At 43.9% G+C, this 18,968-nt stretch overlaps 1 protein-coding gene across 3 annotated transcripts in view; it reads left to right on the top strand.

The window, feature by feature from the left end:
* Positions 1-18,968, top strand: part of Fndc3b (fibronectin type III domain containing 3B) — a 291,701-nt gene that overhangs the window by 143,374 nt on the left and 129,359 nt on the right. For all 3 annotated transcript variants that reach the window (XM_005343904.2, XM_026782781.1, XM_013347920.2), the window contains exon 4: positions 17,999-18,075. In XM_005343904.2, the coding sequence (XP_005343961.1) occupies positions 17,999-18,075 (77 nt within the window). The remainder of the gene's footprint in view (positions 1-17,998; positions 18,076-18,968) is intronic.

The raw sequence follows: 18,968 nt of genomic DNA, 5'->3' as shown, positions 1-18,968 counted from the left end.
TGGATGCTGTGTTCCTAGGACCAGTGCTCTGCCGTGGATGCTGTGTTCCTAGGACCAGTGCTCTGCCGAGGATGCTGTGTTCCTAGGACCAGCATTTTGTACCTCTCACTTCGTTATGTGAGCCTCCTCTGATCCCCGTTCAGATGTCTCCCTGTCCCACTCTGGCTCAGTTTCCCCGTGTTAGGTATCTCCAGCTGGGGAGAAGGAGCAGGAAGAGAAAGAAGACAAGAACTGTTTGTGTTTTTAGCCTGCCAAGTGAGGGCAAGTAGAGCTGCCCCAAGTACACCATCATCCTGGTCGCACCTTGGAAAAAATTCAGTTGTTCCAGTCACGTGAATCACAGCTGAAGTGCTTTCTCCCTATGTACACTAGTGTTTTCAGTTAAAGGGTTATTATGGGGGCAGGCATTGCCACCATAATCTCCTCACTGTGCACACAGGCAGAGTCCAAGTCTGAATAGCCCTTGTTAGCTAAGCCCAACTTCTTGATGGGTTTATATGAACAAAACTTCATAAATTCTCATGGTCATGTACTTGAGTGGCCGTTTACTCTGGCCCTGTTCTTAGAGCGCCTTGCTTCTGCCAGTTCCTGCCAGTTGCCACAGGGAAGAGCTCTTGGTACCTTCCTTTGGGAACCAGACCCAGAGTCTATGTCCTGACAAAGCACCTCGCAGGGAAGGCTCACACAGGGCGGAGCTTTCCTGTTCCATCTTGGCTAGTCTCCATGCCCTTGGAGTCAGTCAGTCAGACAGTCAGTCAGTCTCTTTTCTTCCGTGCCATGCTCTGTGTGTGCATGTGCATACAGGTGCACATGTGTGTGCACGTGCCTGGAGACCAGAGGTCAACCTTTAGTGTCCTACAGCTTTTAGCTTTCATTAACTTTTTTTTTGACATGGGGTTTCCTAAATGGCTGACCCACTAATTCAGCTAGACACGCTGGCCCGGGAATCCCAGGAATGCTCCTAGCTCCATCTTCCACGCTCTGTGGTTACAAGCATTTATCACTAGTGACTTCTACCATAAATTTTAGGGGTAAAATCCAGAGTTTCGTGGTAGTTGAGCTATCTCCCCAACCTTTTCTTTCTCTGTAAAAAGAGAAAATGACACTGTTAGTTACTTTCATGCCACAAAGACAGCGTATGCAGTGGGGTGGCCCTTTGCTTAACTCCCAGTAGCACCGTGGCCAGTTACTTGGTAAGTGACCTGAGAAAGAGCAGCAGTTCTTGGGTGACTGTCTACCCCAGATTCCCTGCAGTTGGCCAGGAGCAGCCTCCAGCCAGGTCATGAACCCTCATTCTAGACTATTCTCTGCACGAAGTTCTGATGACATGAGCTGCCCTGTTCTCCAGAGTTTCTCACCCTCCTGTCTACGAGCGCTGTGTGCTGGCAGCTGTTTAACAGATGTTAATGTTGTCTTCGTCTCTGTGGTAAAGGTACCATTTAACCAGCAAATGCACGAAATGCCCAGATAAAGCTGACTTTCAAATATACAAAATATATATTTTTAGTGCCTTTCTCATGCAGTGTCTGGAACATTCTGGTGTGAACTCCTTGTAGTGCATTGGCAGCTTGGTGCTAACTGGGTGTGACTTATCTTTTACCTGGTAACCCTCTTTAATTTTTTTGATGATGTTATATCTTGGCTAGGAGTTATATTTAGAATTTCATATCCATGCATGCATATATACATATATACATAGATGTATATATGATTAGTTTCTGAAAATTGTGGAGATGCTTTAGTGGGTAAAAGTACTTGCCTGCATTCCTAAGGTCCATAGCTTGAAAGTGAAAGAATGTTCTCTTTAAAATACATTTGTGGGAGTTGTCTGGACTCTGACATTTTCCCTTTACACATTGCATTTATGGGGAAGCAACACTTAAAGTAATGAGAAGTCTTCAAGACTGTGAGGCCCCTTATGCCCTGGAAGAGACGGCCTTCCTTTCTTCTCTCCTTCTCCTCTATCATTACCCTATCTTCAAAGTGAAAACCTTGGAAATCCTTTGCTTCTTTGCAATGCTGGCAACTGGACTCAGAGCCTTGTGAGCACTAGGCAAATCCCCACCCACTGAGCTAGGGCCCAGGTTGTCCAAATTTTAGTCCTTGCCTCTGTGTTAACAAAAGGCTATTGTGCTAGGTTTCTGGCATTGGGTATACCGGTAGCGGCAGCAGGTCGTGCCCAGCACGCAGAGCCCAGGCAAGCGCGTGCTCCATGTGCATCAACTTGTTTGTGTCTTGGAGGACTGGCTGAAAATGGGTTGAGAGGGACTTTTATCCAGAATTTCTGTCTTTCATTTCATTCTGTATGATCGTTTTAGTGAAGCTGAGTAAGGATTTTCTTCTGCAGATCTGTATGGAAAGAGGAACTACATCCACAGAGGAACATAAGCTGACCGGGATTTGCTTAGCTTTCACGTACTCATTTTCTCCTCTGATCGTATGTCCTGCTTACAGCACTACCAACACCTCTGCTCCCGAGCTCCCGAGAAGCCTCCGTGATCCTTTGCTTTTAGCTGCCCGGCATGCAGCTTCCTAGTCCTCCCTTGTCTGTTACTATACAGATGGAAATCGGGTGTTTCCCATCACTCTTGTCCTTTCAGAACTTTACAAATGATTTTTGGCCCCAGTGCAATTGTAAATAGATGGGCATAGTTTCTAGGAAAGCAGTTGGGACCCACTAAATTGTGACTTTGGGAACAAAGGCGTTTTGTTTAGAAAGATTGTCCCAAATTGGAGTTGGAGTCTGAAAAAGGGGCCTAGAACGTCTCCCTCTTTTTTCTCTGAACCCTTTGGGAAGCTGGTGTTTGCTGAGTGGATGGGCCTTGCTCTCTGTCCAAACAGGTCTCTGTTTGCCAACTGGGAACATATTGCCGCCTCTGTGAGGCACTCCATCATGCCTTGAATGGATCCTGTTGTGTTCAGACTTTCTGAGTCAAAGCGAGGGAGAGAGGAATATTTCTTTCAGGCCTCACCGTAGCACCCTTTCAGGCATTCGCTGTAGCATCGAGGGTCTCATCAGGCCCTGAGAAGCCAAACATGGAGCGGAGGCTCTTCTCAAGGGGAGGGAGAAAGGAGTGAAGAGAACAGAAGAAAGGAAGAGACAGCTCCATTCAAATGCGTTTTTGCTAGCTCCTTGTAGCCAGTTTTTGTAAATAATCAGGTTCTTTTAGCAAATAGAACTGTATCAATAGTCCTGATTTTTCCTAAGCAAAATAAAACTTCATGCAGGGGTCTTCCAAGGAATGGTGTGTTTCTGCTCACTTGGATCTGGCACACCCCGAAGCACAGCCCTGCCACCACATAGAATACGCTTGTCATGTACTACTGAGTAGATGTTAGGTTTTCATCAGCCTGAAGAATTCTCAAGCGTGAAGGCTTTCTGATATGAAGGAGTTCCTGTTGCTTTGTAAACACCCCTTTATATTTCAGAGTTTATGGTACACAAGAATGAAATGAAATGCGTTTTCTGATGTCACATTCTGTACCGAAGTCTATGGTAATTGTATGTTGTGGTAAAGTCTAGTATTTGCTATATAAATTGAGATCTTGATGTATGGGAAAACATTGCTATCCCCGATGGTTAGCCATCGTTCTGGGTTTTAAAATCAAGAAGTCTTGTTGAGTAGGGCAGGGCAGCAGTCCTGTTTATAGACCGTCTCTGAGAGCACACAACAAGATGCTTATTTATTTTGACCTGAATAGGCTACTAAGTACCTGTTATTGCTCTGGGCGAGTTTTGCTTGGCATTGTGGAGAAAACACAGGGGGCTATCTGTAGCTGACTGCAAGATCCAAATGGTTTTATGAATGGAGAGGAGAGTCTCATTCAGCAGTGAAACTGCCTGGTCTCCTCAGAGAGTCCTCACTCTTGATGCGCTCAGCTGGTGTAAACAGTTCTTGGCTCGCTCCGTAGGCAAAGCACTTGCTGTTTTCCTTATCTAGTAATACCTGTACCTGGAAGTGTGCAGTTCCAAAGCCTTGATGGCTTGTCTCTGAACTGTATTGGCTAGGCCAGGAGAGGAAGGTCTGCTCCAGCTGTGGCTGTGATGATGACACCAGCTAGCTGAGCTAGCCAGCTGAGCGCGTGAGCACTTGGTGCATGCCATCTCATTGTCTGAAACTGTACTAGTCTGGAGAGACGGATTCTGTTGGGGGCGGGGGCAGTTGTTCTCATCGGAATGCCTAGGATGTTGAAGTATCTGAATTTTAAGTGTTGTGTGACTTTACTAACTGAGCCTCCCGAACCTGAAATTTCAGATCCAGAGCTTTAAAGCATCGTCAGTGCTCACACATTGTTGACCTTGAAACATTTAGGTTCTAGAACACTTTGGATTAGGGATGGGGGAGACTGAGGCATAGACAGAGGCTTAGTAACAGGCCCGGGGTGGAGTGTGAGGTGAAATCTGTAGGGGCGTGGTCTTGGCACCTGTGCTGCAGTGGTGCAGTGGGGACTGGCCAGCGAAGACCACTCTGCTCTTCTCCAACAGGACTTTATGCATCTCCCCTGAGGGTTTGGAATGTGTAGTTCACTGTAGGTTTTGGGTCTATCGATACTCAGAATCTAGCATTTATGAAGCTAAGATCACCTTAAATACTGTATTCAGTAGGTGAATCAATCTGTTTTTATTGTGGAAATAAGTTTACTGCTTAATTCTTTCCCTGTTGTTGATTATAAATTAATTGAATCGTGTTGTGGTCTGATAGGTAAAGCTGGCCATTTCAGTTTGCTCACAGCTCATTGGCAGTTTGAGTTTGAGCTTCAAATAAATTGTTCATTATAAAGTATCTGAGAGCAAAGTCAGGAGGTATGTGTGCGCGTGTGTGTATGTATGCATGCACATGTGTGCGAGCTCACATGTGTGCGTTTGCATGCATGTGTGTATACACACACATAGAAAGTAATATATATGGTATGTAAATTGTGCAACCATGTATTTCTACATGATAGAAAGAGAATAGAGTATTTGCATAGCGTTTTGACTTTGTGCGGGTGTGCGCGTGCGTGTGTGTGTGCGCGCGCGTGTGTGTGTGTGTGTGTGTGTGTGTGTGTGTGTTTGTGGAGAGAGAGAACTTTTCCAGACTGTTTTTACTACTGCAAAGTCATACGATTATTGGAGAGTGTAACTCGCTCTTCTCAAGGGGACATAAGGCTAACTGCACTTGGCTGGTCTGAGGTGACTTTCTGAAGAAGTGACATGAGTGGCAGTGGTGCCAGTCATCTGAGGTGCTCAAGGCGTTCTTGTGAGCACCTGTCAAAGGAAGTCCTGTGGCTCTTCTGCAGGGGATTAGGTTCCCAAATAGTTGGTTGTGAAAATCTCAAGCCAAACATTAATATAGTTCTAGGAGCTCATCAGAAACCGAAATTTGTTGTGGAACGTATTTATAGCGATCTAGTTTGAAAAAATCCATTGTAAAGAAATAAATTTGGATCATAATATATTGTAATTTTTTGTAATTTATAAGCATTGTATCTGAATTTGTTTTTGCAAACTTGTTGAATACAAAGAACTTCTTCAGATGTTTTAGCTGAACTGATTTATTTTCAAGTTTTGTCTTTTGTAGGCGAAATTATAGTGTAGAAGGGAACCGTGATTTTCTGCTGGAACCCTTGTTTTGAGCTTTCCGCTCTTCTCTCAAGCTTTCTTGCTTGTGCCCATTCGGGCCTGCTTCTGGCCTACAGAGCGAGGGTGCCCTCCCCACAGACGTGTCAGCGCCAACACTCTAAGCTCCACCCGAGCCTGCTACAGTACTGCTCTTAGCTGCTTGCTGGCCTTCCCAGCTACATATGGGTTCACCTGCAGAGGTGGCCAGGATGTTAATTACCATGATAAGCTGAAGAGATACGAAGCGTTTTGTTGAGTATCACTTTGTACCCCAGGCACCCAGGAGTAGAAATGGAGGTGCTTCACGATGTTATTGGTGTCCCTCTCTGTGAGTGTCAAGCAAACCAGGCGTTTTAAAGTTTCCTCTCTTGATCCCTTCTTATCAGAAGTTTTGCACAACCTTGGTATATAGGTATTTAAACCAGGGATACAAACCAGACATGAACTGGTAAGAAGTATATTTATATAATTCTTCAGTGTACACATAATTTTACCATTTACTAAAGAAAAGCAAATGTGCATATTAATGAAATAGATATGCTTGGATTTTTTTTTCCAAATAAAGAATTAGCCTGGCTAAATATTTGAGGTGGCCTTATATAAGTATCTACAAGGTTTCTCGTAGTCAATTGATACTGTTATTTTTAAAGTTGTCATTGCAGACAATGTTACATAAATATGTAGTACGAAGTAGCAGAAATGTGTTTAGAGTCAATTTAAAAATGGATGAAAATTCTATTTTAAACCTGAACATTTAATAACATTTGAAAGTGAAATTCGAATCAGCAATCCAGACAAGGGTTTTAAAAATCAAACATGCTACCACTGCCATCTAAACACATGCTGAAGATATTTGGTAGGAAAATATAAAGTCTTTTTCCCATAATTAGACCCTAGTGTTTCTCTAAGAGCAGAAAACTTCATTTCTTCATTGAAGTCACCACGTTCCTCATATGCTTTCTTTTCTGCTCTGAGCCCAGGCGCCTCAGGCCATGATTGCTGGCGTGGGGCAAAGTTGTCCATTCGGAACCAAGGCTACAGTGAAGCCACGTGATGCTGCCTGGCTACCAGAAACGTCTAGGATTCACTGTGTTTGAGTTCACATGAGTTTTTGGTAACAAACCCTTTGAAAGCCTTTCACCCTTGCCCAGTTCTTCTGACTCCCCACACAGTGTCTCTCCCCACAGTGAGGGATGCTGGGAAATTAGCAACAGGGTTTGCAAGGGAAGAAGAGTGACCAGAACAGCCTGTGGATCATGTATCAAGTTTGAACACACACACACACACACACGCATATACAGTTTGTGTGTCAGAGAGTGGGGTTTACTATTCCTTCAGTCTACTTTTGTTTAGTAGGTTTTGATAAGCTGTATTTCCTCAGATCTAGTAAAATTGAAACACTGGTAGCTTAGCAAAACTCCAACATTTATATACTCTACCTCTGTACCCTAGTCTTTAAGGGAAAGACTTGGTTTTCGCTCCTTGAAGCCTCTGAGCTGTGAAGAACTTTCTCCTCTGTGACTGACATTGGTAGGAACAGTGTGATTGGGGCTGGGGATGAAGAGAAGCAGAGAGTGCGCTGGAGCACAATGAAGAGAATCTAGCAGTTTTCCCAGCCACTGCCGGGGCAGTAGTAGCTGGAACTAACTGTGGTTAGAGCTGTCCTAGACAGGTGCACACTCTCCACCCCTCAGACAGCAATACCTGAGTCTATTTTAAGCCCCTTCCATATATCCCTCTCCTAGAAGGTAGGGGTATAGTGCGTTATTGTAAGTGGCAAACCAATGGAGAAGATAGTATTGTTTAGTGGAAAGTACTTAATGATTCCCTGGTTCAGTGAGACTAAGAAGATACTGGATTTCTCAAAGTGTGGAATAAAACTGTGTTATTTTTATTGTTGTGAGTCAGAGTTTTAGGAACTGCACACACTCATAAGACATGTAACATTTTGACACTGTTAGGCCTGCTGCACGATCGTGGGTGACCCCTGTCTTCCTAGCTGCCACTCTATCCGGATATCAGCTTCCTTTGTCGAGTTACTGTGGCCAGAGATCTGACCCACTGTGTGTACTTTCAAGACATGAAACAGCCATTCAGGGGAGTTTTCAATTTCGAGAGCACTGAGACTGCTAGTGTGTTGCTGCGTTCCGCTATCGACAGAAACATGTTAGGATTTTACTGACTGATCCTGGACTCAGGAGACTATGCCGCTACCGTACAAGCATGAAAGGCTGTGCTCACATCCTCAGCAGCCAATAGCAGCCAAGCTTGGTAGAATGTGTGGTAACCCCAGCGCCGGGGGTTGAAAACAGGTGAATCCTTGGAGCTCATTGGGCAGCTGGTCCAGCCAGTTGGAGAGCATCAGGCTCTGTGATTCCCTTTCTCGGAAAACCAGGTAGGAAGTGATCAAGAAAGACACTTTGAATTGACTTACTGGCCTCTGCACAGGCACACATGAATATGTACAGAACCAAATGGTCCAAAAGGTCCATTAGTGCATCCTACAGACATGTATATGCGTGTTCATATACACATGCATGTGTACAGAACCACGTGAGTACATCAGTACATCTGCATACACACACATGTTCAACACACGTACATGTATACAGAACCACATGAGTACATCAGTACATCTAAAAACACACACACACACACACACACACATGTTCAACCGACGTACAGAACAACATGAACACATTAGTACATGCTATAGATGCATATAATAATATGCTCAAATAATTTTCTGAAAGACTATTATTGCTTGTCTGTTTTGTACTTAGGCTCTTTTTTGTATTGAACTATCACAAGGAGCTAATAATCATTGAAAGAAAGGCAATAATTACAAAGTATTCTTAATATAGCGCTTATTACTTTATGTTATATAAACTCCCGTTCTGTTGCTATGGAAGCACAGTAATTGTTTTATTATGCGGAAAGCTGGGGCACTATTTTTAGACAAATTACACTCATCTCTGTTAGTTGAAGTTATTAAATTAAATATCCATTAACAGGATAAAATTTATGGTACTCTGTTAACATCTTGTTAACTTTTTCTTCTCTGTTTTAAAATACTGGACTGAAATTAAGACTTAGCTTATTGGACTTTAAGTAACTACAAATGAACTGTACGTATAGGATCTGTGTGCACCTGTTTTTCATAGTGTTCATGAAGTTTGCTGTTCTTTTGTGCTTGCATTGCTGTGTGTGTTATGTGCAAATGTGTGTCAGTGCGTGTGGTGTGATGTGTGTGTGGACGCCAAGGACAGCTTTCGGTGTCCGCCCTCGCTTCTCCGCCTTGTTTGGAGACGAGGTCTTTTGTCCTCGCGTCAGCGAGGCTGTCTAGCTCAAAGCTCTGGAGACTCTCCTGTGTCCTCCGTGCATTTGTCCTAGAAGCTGTGCTTCCAGCTTTGATGCGAGCTCGAGGGAATCTAGACTCAGGTCATAGGCCAGTCCTCTATGCACTGAGCTGTCTCCCTGTCGGTGGATTGTGGGGTTCTTCCTGTTGCCCATCCCTCTAAACTGATGCAGCAGCATCTGCTTCAGAACTAGTGGATCACTTGGTTCTGTCGGGGTGGAGGGGTAGATGGGCAATTTATGAACAGAGGAGCAAACCCAGAAGTCAACATTTTCTAAAGGCCTCAAATTCTCATGTAACAAGCACCCGAGGGTGACAGCAGGAAGGATTATAGGGAATATCAGCCTACAGCCCTTTTCTAGAATCTGTGGACCAGAACTGGTCACCCTGATGGAATCACAGAAATGCAGGCAAGCTCAACGGCAGTCTTGCCTCACCCTCCCAGGTGATGCAGCTGGTGTTGCAGGTGTGAGTCTCTGCGCCTGCCTTGTGGGATTGACTTTTGAAAGTGCAGCAGCTGGTGGTTGGGAAGTTGCCAGTTGTTTCTGAGATCTAGGGAACAGTGTGCTGGGATGAGAAAGAACTTTTAGTACAATCACAGGACTGTCTCAGTCAGACTGTCACTGAGAAGGTTCCAAGTCAACTGTGCTCAGCTCTCTAGGCCTTTCCGAACTTCCCACCCGTACCCAGAATTAGCTGCAGGTCTGCACCTGACTTCAGGCAGTCAGGAGATGGTACAGCCCAGCCTCTTTGCTAGTGCTCTTTATTATCCAGTTCCCAGTCTGCTGTTACCTCCTTCACGACCAGAGTGTGCAGCCCTGGCTGTGCAAACATGGACTGACTGTAGGAACTCATGTTTCTTGCTGGCTTATTTTGTGTGGTTTAGCAAAGGCGGAGATGGCAAATTGCATGGAACTAGTCATCTCCAAGCCTGTTACTCTCAGGCCGTGGCCATTGGGCAGCTCCGAGAATTTTTATTAGCAAGTATAATGCCTTTGTAAAATTTAAGTTCATTTTAGAAAATGACTGGATTGAGGGATAGCTTCCATTAGTGACAGTGGGTGCTTTCCTGCAAGGGTAAAGCAAGGGGCTTTTGTTGTTGTTGTTTTGGTTTGTTTTTTTTTCTGGCTGTCCTAAAATTCACTTTGTAGACCAGGCTGACCTCAGACTCACAGAGATCCCAGTGCTGGAATTAAAGTCGTTCACCACTACCACCTGGACTCCCTGTTTTGATACAAGGTCATATAACCCTTGCTGGCCTGGAACTTGCTCTGTAGTTAAGGATAACCTTGAACTCCTAAACTTCTTGTATCTACTTTCTGAGTGCTGGGATTACAGGAATGGGCTAACATGCCATGTTGATGCAGTCCTAGGATCGAACTCGGGCTTCTTCGTGCTAGGCGGGCACTCTACTGAGTGAGCCACAAGCTCCTCTTCCTCATTCCCTTTTGTGACCCTTCCAGAGAGTGGAGCAAGCTGCTGGGAGAGATGGCTGTAACTCCCTTAGGAGCCCAAGCACTCAGAGGGGTGAGCTCTGCTCTCAGGATGCCCTGTCAAAACTCTCCTGCATTGCCCCATGATAACCAATCTATCTTTTTGATTCTTTACTACCCAGATTATAAACTTGAATAGTATTCTTTAACAACATTGTTTGCATGTTAACTCATGATGTGATTCAAATGTAATTGAAATACCCTTATTTCGTAGGGGCAACGTTGGAAAGCTTTTTACAATGTGTAAGATCACTAGAGCACCCATTTCTTCACACCATTTCTAGAAACCCCCCTTGAGTCAACATCAGGTGAACAGTGAATGTTCCTTTGCCCAGCACGGTGTTATGAGGAGCATCTTTCTACTTGATACTCCAGTAGGCAGCAGACAAGCATCCTGGGAGGAGCTGGCTTTAAACTGAGCCTCACAAGTCTGACCTCTGGTACTTACATGGATGGAGGGAAGGCAGCCCACTTGTGGTCCCAGCATTTGGACAGTGGAGGTGGGGAAGTCCGAAGGCGAGCGGGCTAACCAGACTAGCCAAATCAGTCATCCAGTGAGAGACCAAAACTCAGCATTTAAGTTGGAGAGTGACTGGGGAGTGCATGTAAGGACGGTCTCTGGCCTCCACATGTGTGTCCACACAGTTGTATGCACTGTATGCACACATCCCTCATGCAAGGACAGATGGACACACACTCACACATGCGCATGGCTTTAACGTGCTTTTTGTCTCAGTTGTGATTATTGCGCACAAGGATTGTAAATGTGCAGTGTCCCTCAGAAGCCCTTCCTCATCCACCAGAAACCCTTCCTCTGCACTGTTGAGTTGCATCTGTGTCATTCTTCAGAGATCTGAAGCATACAGGGTCCTGGCTCCCCTGTAAACAGGTAATCCATGGACATACTCCATCCCCAGTCTCACATGGAAGACCAATCCAGGAAGTCTGAGTTTCCATGCTGCTGGCACATCAGATAAGATGGTGCCAGATGTTTTACATGCGCACACAGTGCTGGTGAGCCTCATTCCTAACGTGGGTTCAAAGCGTGAAGAACAGGACCCCACAATTTCAGAAATCGGCTTGATTCAAGTTGGGAGTGAAAATGAACCGTCTTTCATTTTCCCAAAAATCAACCTGCACCTTTTCCCTTGGGTCTTCTTCCTTACTCCTCCATGGTTTCTGTTGCTTAGACATACCAAGAACATCTGCTAGAGACATCTGGACTGTAAGCGCAGACCATGCTGAGACTTAGTGTCTGTCACAAACCTCAGAGCCCCTCCTTCCTTGCATAGCTCTTTGTGCCTTGCTGATTTCTGTTCTTTTCTCCACAGTTAAGAATGGAGATGCTCCCCCCCTTTTTTTAAATGTCATTGTACCATGGGCTTCCTGTATAGCCTGACCCTACATTGGATGTAACGAAGGTGTGCTGAATTCAGGAACATGCCAAAGAGAGTTTGGAAGCCTGGAGTTCAAGATTCCATCACAGGCTTCTCCCTGGGGCCTGATCTCTTTGGAGAGTCTTAAGGCTTTGTTTTCATAGTTCTGAATTTAAATCCAGTTCTTTGAAACCTGTGTTAGTGCAGTGTTCGTGCAGCAAATGGCTCGCCTACTCCTTTATTGTTCGCTGCCAGTGTGAGGGCCTTAAATATTCCTCAGCTGCTTTAAGAGTAATTGCTACCTTGCAACCCCAAAGCTGTTTGCCTCTTTAAAAAAAATGCTGAGCCTTGTGTGGTAGTTGGTTGTTTTTATGGATCTGTTGTTGAATCCGGGAAACTTTTCTTTCCACATCTTGCATAATGTTTATTGAACTGAAATCAATAAAATATTTACTGATGTATTGTAGTAGGATATATTCACAAGGAACTATGTCGATTTTTCTAAAACACCGAAGTCTAAGGCCATTTGATAATAAATGATGTAGATAGATGTCTTGAGTTTATTTAAGCAAAAGGAAGTTGAGATTTGAGCCCCAAGTCTTAAGTGAGAGTTAAACCCTTATCTTTTGTTGCCTTGTTTTATAACTCAGTTCTTAGAGGAGTGCTTTGAAAGAAAATTTAGGTTTTAAACTAACAGGGCAGACCGACCACAGACTCTGAGCCCCATCTTCTCAGAAGAGAAGATGGCAGACAGACCATGGGCCCTAATCCCTGTCTTCTGAGAAGATGACAGTGTCCTGCTTCTGAATTCCCTGCCCCACAAAGCATGGTTTCTTGGTAGAGATTTACCTGAGGAGGAAGCTCCAGGAAGCCTTTGCTGTTATGGTTGTTCGCTTTTAAGGACAGTGGTTGGGCCAGAGTAGAAATTCTTGTCTGAAAGCCAGTGTTGAGTGTAGGAGAGCCACTTTCAGAAAGCAAGGACTGGCCCTTTGACATTCAGCTGTCCCAGCACACTGAGACAGCTAGGCACACCCAACTCTCGAAGGTTTCCTAGAAGCTGGAACGAGAACAGGGAATTTTGGGAGATAGGGAGTTGTGATCAGGGATATAGGGATACCAAATGAAGGAAAACAACCACCTCTTGCTTTTTTGTTTCTCGTTGTCTAAATTATAATTTACGTATTTGTATTTTTTTATATATTTGAAACAGGATACAATTTTGCAGCTAAAAATAGAAGTACTGGGAGAAAAAACTGAAGGGCAAAACAAGTTACTTGCTCTCTTGGTTTCTGTGGCTGGTGCTTCTGCTGGAATTCTTTTCCTTCACATCATTTGGGCCTCTCTTAGATGCAGTGTTAAAGTTGCTGAGTCACCAGACTTGCAGAGGTGCTGTTGAGTCCCACTGTCCTGTCCTCAGAGCAACCTCTGGAATTATCAGGTGTTCTCCTCTTGGGGAAACTGCAGCAGCAGAGGCCAGGCACAAACAAGCTTCTGTCAGGATAGGGCTTTGTTCTGCAAGTCAACTTTTGGTCTTTGGGAAGAAACCGTATGTTGGAGAGAGCAGTATGCCTTCTCCACTTTGCTGTTGCCAAAGGGATGTGCTCAGTGCCTAGCATCTGAAATGACACTTTGAGAGGACACGAGCTTGCATCAGTGCTTGAGGCCTTATTAACATATCTGTGTGTCCACCCTGAAGCCATTAGCTGCTTGCAGATGGGATGTTCCAGTCTCTACCTAGCAGTGTTTGGAACTAGCATTGCCCCAGTATGCCCTATGTCTTTGTGTTCAAGTTCTGCTGTCTTACCTGTCATTGGTTATATGCATAGTGTTTTATTTGTAGTATTACTTTTTTCAGTAAAGTGAATGCATGTATAGTTAGTTATTTTTAGTTTCTTGGCATTTACCTAGTTTCTGTGCTATGTGAACACCATCTCTGTCTAAACGTTTTCATCACTGCTGGAGAAACTATCCATCGGGCAGCTGTTTGGTAACCCCCGGTCCTCTTCTGCTTCCCTTCCCTGCCTCTACTCTTGTCGCCATCAATCAGTTCTGCCGGTGTGGATTAATTATTATTACTTACATACTGGGGATCAAAACCAGAGCCTCACACATGGTCAGCAAGCATTCACTCACTGAGCTATAACCAATGTCCCTCTGTGGGTTGATTTTTCTTCCTAATGTTTCATGTAACTAGAGTCACAGACAGCATGACAGTGGTGACTGGAGTGTTTCTGAGGTTCATCCACCAGTTGAGTGTCAGTGCTGTATTGCCTTTTATAGATGATATTATTGCGTTGTTTGCACACCATACATTTTGCTGGCCTGTTCATCCCCTGGCCCATACTTTGGTTGTGTTTCTTGTGAACAGTGCTACTGTGAACATGCCCATGCATGTAGTTATTTGAGTAACTGCTGTAGTACTTTTGGGGTATATAATCGGTAAGGGAATTCATAAACATGTTAGCTAGCTCTGGCTGCCTTGACCGCACTGTGTAAGCCAAGTTAGCTTCCCATAGACATCAGCTCATAAGATAGTATTGTGCTTCACTTTGTGAGGATGTACAGTTTCCAGCTCTCACTTTGAATTCTCCCCAGCAATATACAAAGTTCAGTTTCTCTGTTTTCATACCAACACACATCTTCTCCACCCCATCCACATTAATAAAGCTGCCCTGCTGGGCATCAGGAGGCTTTTTGCTGCGGTTTGATCCAAACCCTCCTAACTGACTATGCTGAGCCTTTTCCAAGTGCTGATTGTGACTCTTGGGATTCTTCTGAGAAATGTCTATTCAGTTCCTCCTCCCATCTTTAAGTTAGCTATTGTATTTTTTTTCTTTTTTGTTGATGTGTAAGAATTCTTTATATTCTAGATAGAAATCTATTCTCAAATGGGATTTGTATTTTGCCATTATACAGTTTTTATTTTCTTGGTAGTGACTTTAATGCATAAAGGTTTTAATTTTGATTGAGTTCAGTTTTTCCTCTGTGCCTTGTGCTTGTGGCATTGTGCCTGACTCACTTACGGTGTCTCAAAAACTAGGCCTGATTTTCTTCCATGAAAATTAGATCCCTGACCTAATACTCAATGAATATATTTAGTTCTATGATCAGTTTTGAGTTAATCATTACATATGATCTCAAATGGAAGCCCAAGTTTTTTCTTTTTGTCTCTTTGGGATCCATAGCTTGTTTTCTTTTGAGACTATCATGCTAGGTAGGTCTGCTTGGCCAGTAACTCACTGTGTAAATCCGGGTGGTCTCAAGCTCGCACCTATGCTTCATACACGCTGGATTAGAGGAATTAGCATGCCTAGGTGTATGTATGATATTTAAACTTTTTTTACATTTAAATTTTGGGATTTTTTTTGAATTAGTATGCAAAGTAGCAGTTTTCCTTAGGATGTTTTTATCATACTTCGGCTGGTTGATCCTTTTGCTCGTTTGTTAGTCAGGATTCCCTCGAGGAACAGAACGTATAGAATGACTCTCTAGATAGAGAAAGGGAGTTCATTAGAATAACTTAGAGGCTGCGGTTCAGCTAACCCAGCAATGGCTGACTATGGATGGGAAGTCCACAAATCCAGTAGTTGCTCAGTCCATGACCTGGCTAGCTCAGATGGTCTTCGTATGTGCTGTAGTCCCGAAGAGATATTTGCTCCTTATGATCCTGCTACATTTGCAGGTATTAATGTATTCAGTTTTTAATCCTGCCCTTATGAAGTAGCCATTCTTATTTTCACTTACAACTGTTAAGAAGTGAGGCTCAGAGAGGCTGAATGAGCTCACTGTTCAAGGGCACACAGGTTTGAGGATGGGGGAGCTCATGTTCCTGGAGCCTGCTCTCTGGAACCATGTGCATTCATGTTTGGATTTCAAAGGTAGTACGATTCTTTTTAAATGAATCAGTTCAAATATGGATTCAAAGAAATGCCGTATATCTTGATGGCTGTGTTAAAAATGTGGAGGCTGGTGAGGAAGATGAACTTGGAAACCAACACCCTTAGGGGTTACCATATAAATTTAATTCTACTTAAAAATAAAATGGTGACATCCTTAGTTTTGGTAAGGCCGGGCATAGTGGAAATCAAACTCGGGGTTTTGAAAATGCTCCACCACTGAGTTGTGGTGCACGTCACCCTCTTTTTGGTTTTGGTCATAGACACTCACGAGACCACCGGGTTCAGTGACGTGAGGCATTGTCCATGAACTTACAGTGAGCACTCATTTGGGAGTGTCTGTGTTGTCCTTCACTCTTTCTCCTCTTCTGCTGCTTCCCCTGAGCTTGGAGACCTGCTCCTTCGACCCCGTTTCCCCACCCTCTGCCCCGCCCATCCTCTCCTGCCATGGCTGCAGCGCTGTACTGTGAAAGGCGCATATGCTGTCTTGTAAATGCAGTGATTGGGTGGCAGGATGGTCTCCATTTGCCAAGTAAAGTGGCGGATTTCTCCTGGGTTTTGTTCCAGCTGGGCAGTTTTCACTGCCAGCAGCTCAACACCCACCAGGAGAAAGCAAATAAACAGCACAGTGCTAGGAGCCAGGAAGTGGCATCTCATAGAGAAACACATAGGTTTGGGGGAGTTCCAAAATCCATCGGAGTGCTAGGAGCCAGGAAGTGGCATCTCATAGAGAAACACATAGGTTTGGGGGAGTTGCTAACTCCATAGGAGAGCTAGGAGCCAGGAAGTGGCATCTCATAGAGAAACACATAGGTTTGTGGGGAGTTGCTAACTCCATAAGAGAGCTAGCTATGGACGGAAAGTTCTAAGTGCTTGGAGCCAGGAAGTGGCATCTCATAGAGAAACATATAGGTTTGGGGGGGAGTTGCTAACTCCATAGGAGAGCTAGGAGCCAGGAAGTCGCATCTCATAGAGAAACACATAGGTTTGGGGGGTGAGTGCTAACTCCATAGGAGAGCTAGCTATGGACAGGAAGTTCTAAGGTTCCTTCACTTGGGAAATTGTTGGATTGTAGGTTCCTTGTATGGAAGTCAAGTTGTTTTTGGTGCATGGCAGTTTTTCTGTGATGAAACATTAACCCAAACTATGTGTTTAGGCAACTGTTAACCTTGCCATTCATTAGATTGCCTACTCATGTGATTAGGATTCGTTGGTAGATTGCTTGGGTAGCATGCACAAAACCCTGGTAGGATCCCTAGTATTGCGTAAAACTGGGCGTAGTGGGAGTTCCAGACCAGCCTGGACTACATGAGACCCTGTCTCCAAAACAACAGTTGCAGGGAAGGGGAGGTGACAGCTACAGCAACAACAACAACAAGGCATTCATTGAATTAGCTCCTGTCAGTTTAATGTTTTACTATGGAAAATAGAAGTTTATTCAGCATGAAAAAAATCTTAATGCTACTTAATTTTAAAATATGATCTATTTTTTCTCCATACTTAATGAGAGACAGACCAAACAGTTGGTTGATTTTTTTAATGATATTAAGGATTAAAACTAGGATCATATATATATATATATATATATATTAAACAAGTGTTCTACTACTAAACCATACTCCAAGCCCTTTAAAAAAATACCCCAACTTTTTATTTTGAAGTAGAGTTTTATGAAGTTGTTTAGGCAAGCTTTGAACATGTGATTTGTCTGCCATAGCAGCCCAACTAGCTGGGATTGTAGGACTCGACTACCAGGCCCAGTAGGTTTTGGAGTATTTTAAAGATTTTATATGTTTCATATTAATGGTATTTTATAATAAATTGTTGAAAATAAAAATCACATAAAATCTTAAATCCAAAGCTTATAAGAGCATTTGGACCAAAAAACATTCACTTCAAAAATGTGTTCATGTATTAGTTACAATACACTTTTATAAAAAGTAGAGTTGGCGTTTGTTAGGAGGAGATTTAAATTATTCCCCTGTGTCTTGAGGAGAAAGCTTTGGTTCCATCCTGTTAGGCTGGCTTTGACAGAACAGTTTTGGTTTATGGAATCTGTGGCCTGTAGGGGATTGTTTAACATTAATAGAGATGGTTGTAACTTTCTTGTTGCTCTTTTTGTATATGTTTTGTTTGTTTCCTTGACTTGTAGAGCCAGGGAATTACTTCAGCCATGGTTTCAAGTAGTTATGGCGTGTCACAGACCCCAGGGATGACGCTGGATGACGTGTGTTCCTCTTCACCTATTAATGTTTTGCTCTTATAACTTTCAGGCCCCGCTGAAGTTCCCATGATGTCGCCCAATGGGTCCATCCCTCCCATCCATGTGCCTCCAGGTTATATCTCACAGGTATGGCAGTTGACCAGCATCTCCCTCACTGGTATACTGTTATTTTTCCAGCAAAATACATCTCAAGACTTAACAAACATCTTTCATGAGTTAATTTAGTTATGCTGACAAAAGAATCTTGTCCTTGTTTGCTTTCTATTGCTGCGCTAAAAACACTACCAAACCAACTTGGGGAGGAAAAAGGTTTATTTTAGCCTACAAATTACAGTTCTTCATGGAGGGGAAGCCAAGGCAGGAACTTCAGGAAGCAACTAAGCAGAATCATGAACGCATCCTACTAACTGGCTTGCTCCCAGACCCACAATTCAGCTGTCTCTCTTCTGCATCCCCTGCCTCCCTGCTTAGGAGATGGTACCTCCCACAGTGCACTGGACCCTCCTACATCACTCACTAATCAGAAATTGTCCCACAGACCTGTCATCGGCCATTTGACAGAGGCAATTCTGCTTAGATTTAGTTGACAAGAAATGTAGGTAACCAGGAGAGACTGCTGTCTTTTAGGGCACTGTTGACACTTCCCACGTCTTGCAACCTGAGGTACCAGAGTCAGAGGAAATCAGAAGGAGCCTAATGTCTGTATGACACTCCTCTGTCTTGGAACTTTCTGTTTTAGGATTTTCCTCCCATCTGTCCTATGATTCAAATGCCCAGGTTGAACTGACCACATGGCCGAGGATAGCTTTGAGCTCCTAGTCTACCCCCGTCCTCATCTCTTGAATGCTGGTTACAGGCAAGCATGACCCATATCCTGCACAAACAAAAAAAAATTTTTCTTTTTATTGATTTTTCAAGACAGGGTTTCTCCGTAGCTTTTTGGTTCCTGTCCTGGAACTAGCTCTTGTAGACCAGGCTGGCCTCGAACTCACAGAGATCTCCCTGCCTCTGCCTCCCAA

This window comes from Microtus ochrogaster, chromosome 1 (assembly GCF_000317375.1).
Source record: "Microtus ochrogaster isolate Prairie Vole_2 chromosome 1, MicOch1.0, whole genome shotgun sequence".
Classification (NCBI taxonomy): Eukaryota; Metazoa; Chordata; class Mammalia; order Rodentia; family Cricetidae; genus Microtus; species Microtus ochrogaster.
The sequence above is the reverse complement of the archived record's forward strand: the minus strand, read 5'-3'. Positions and strand labels throughout refer to the sequence as shown.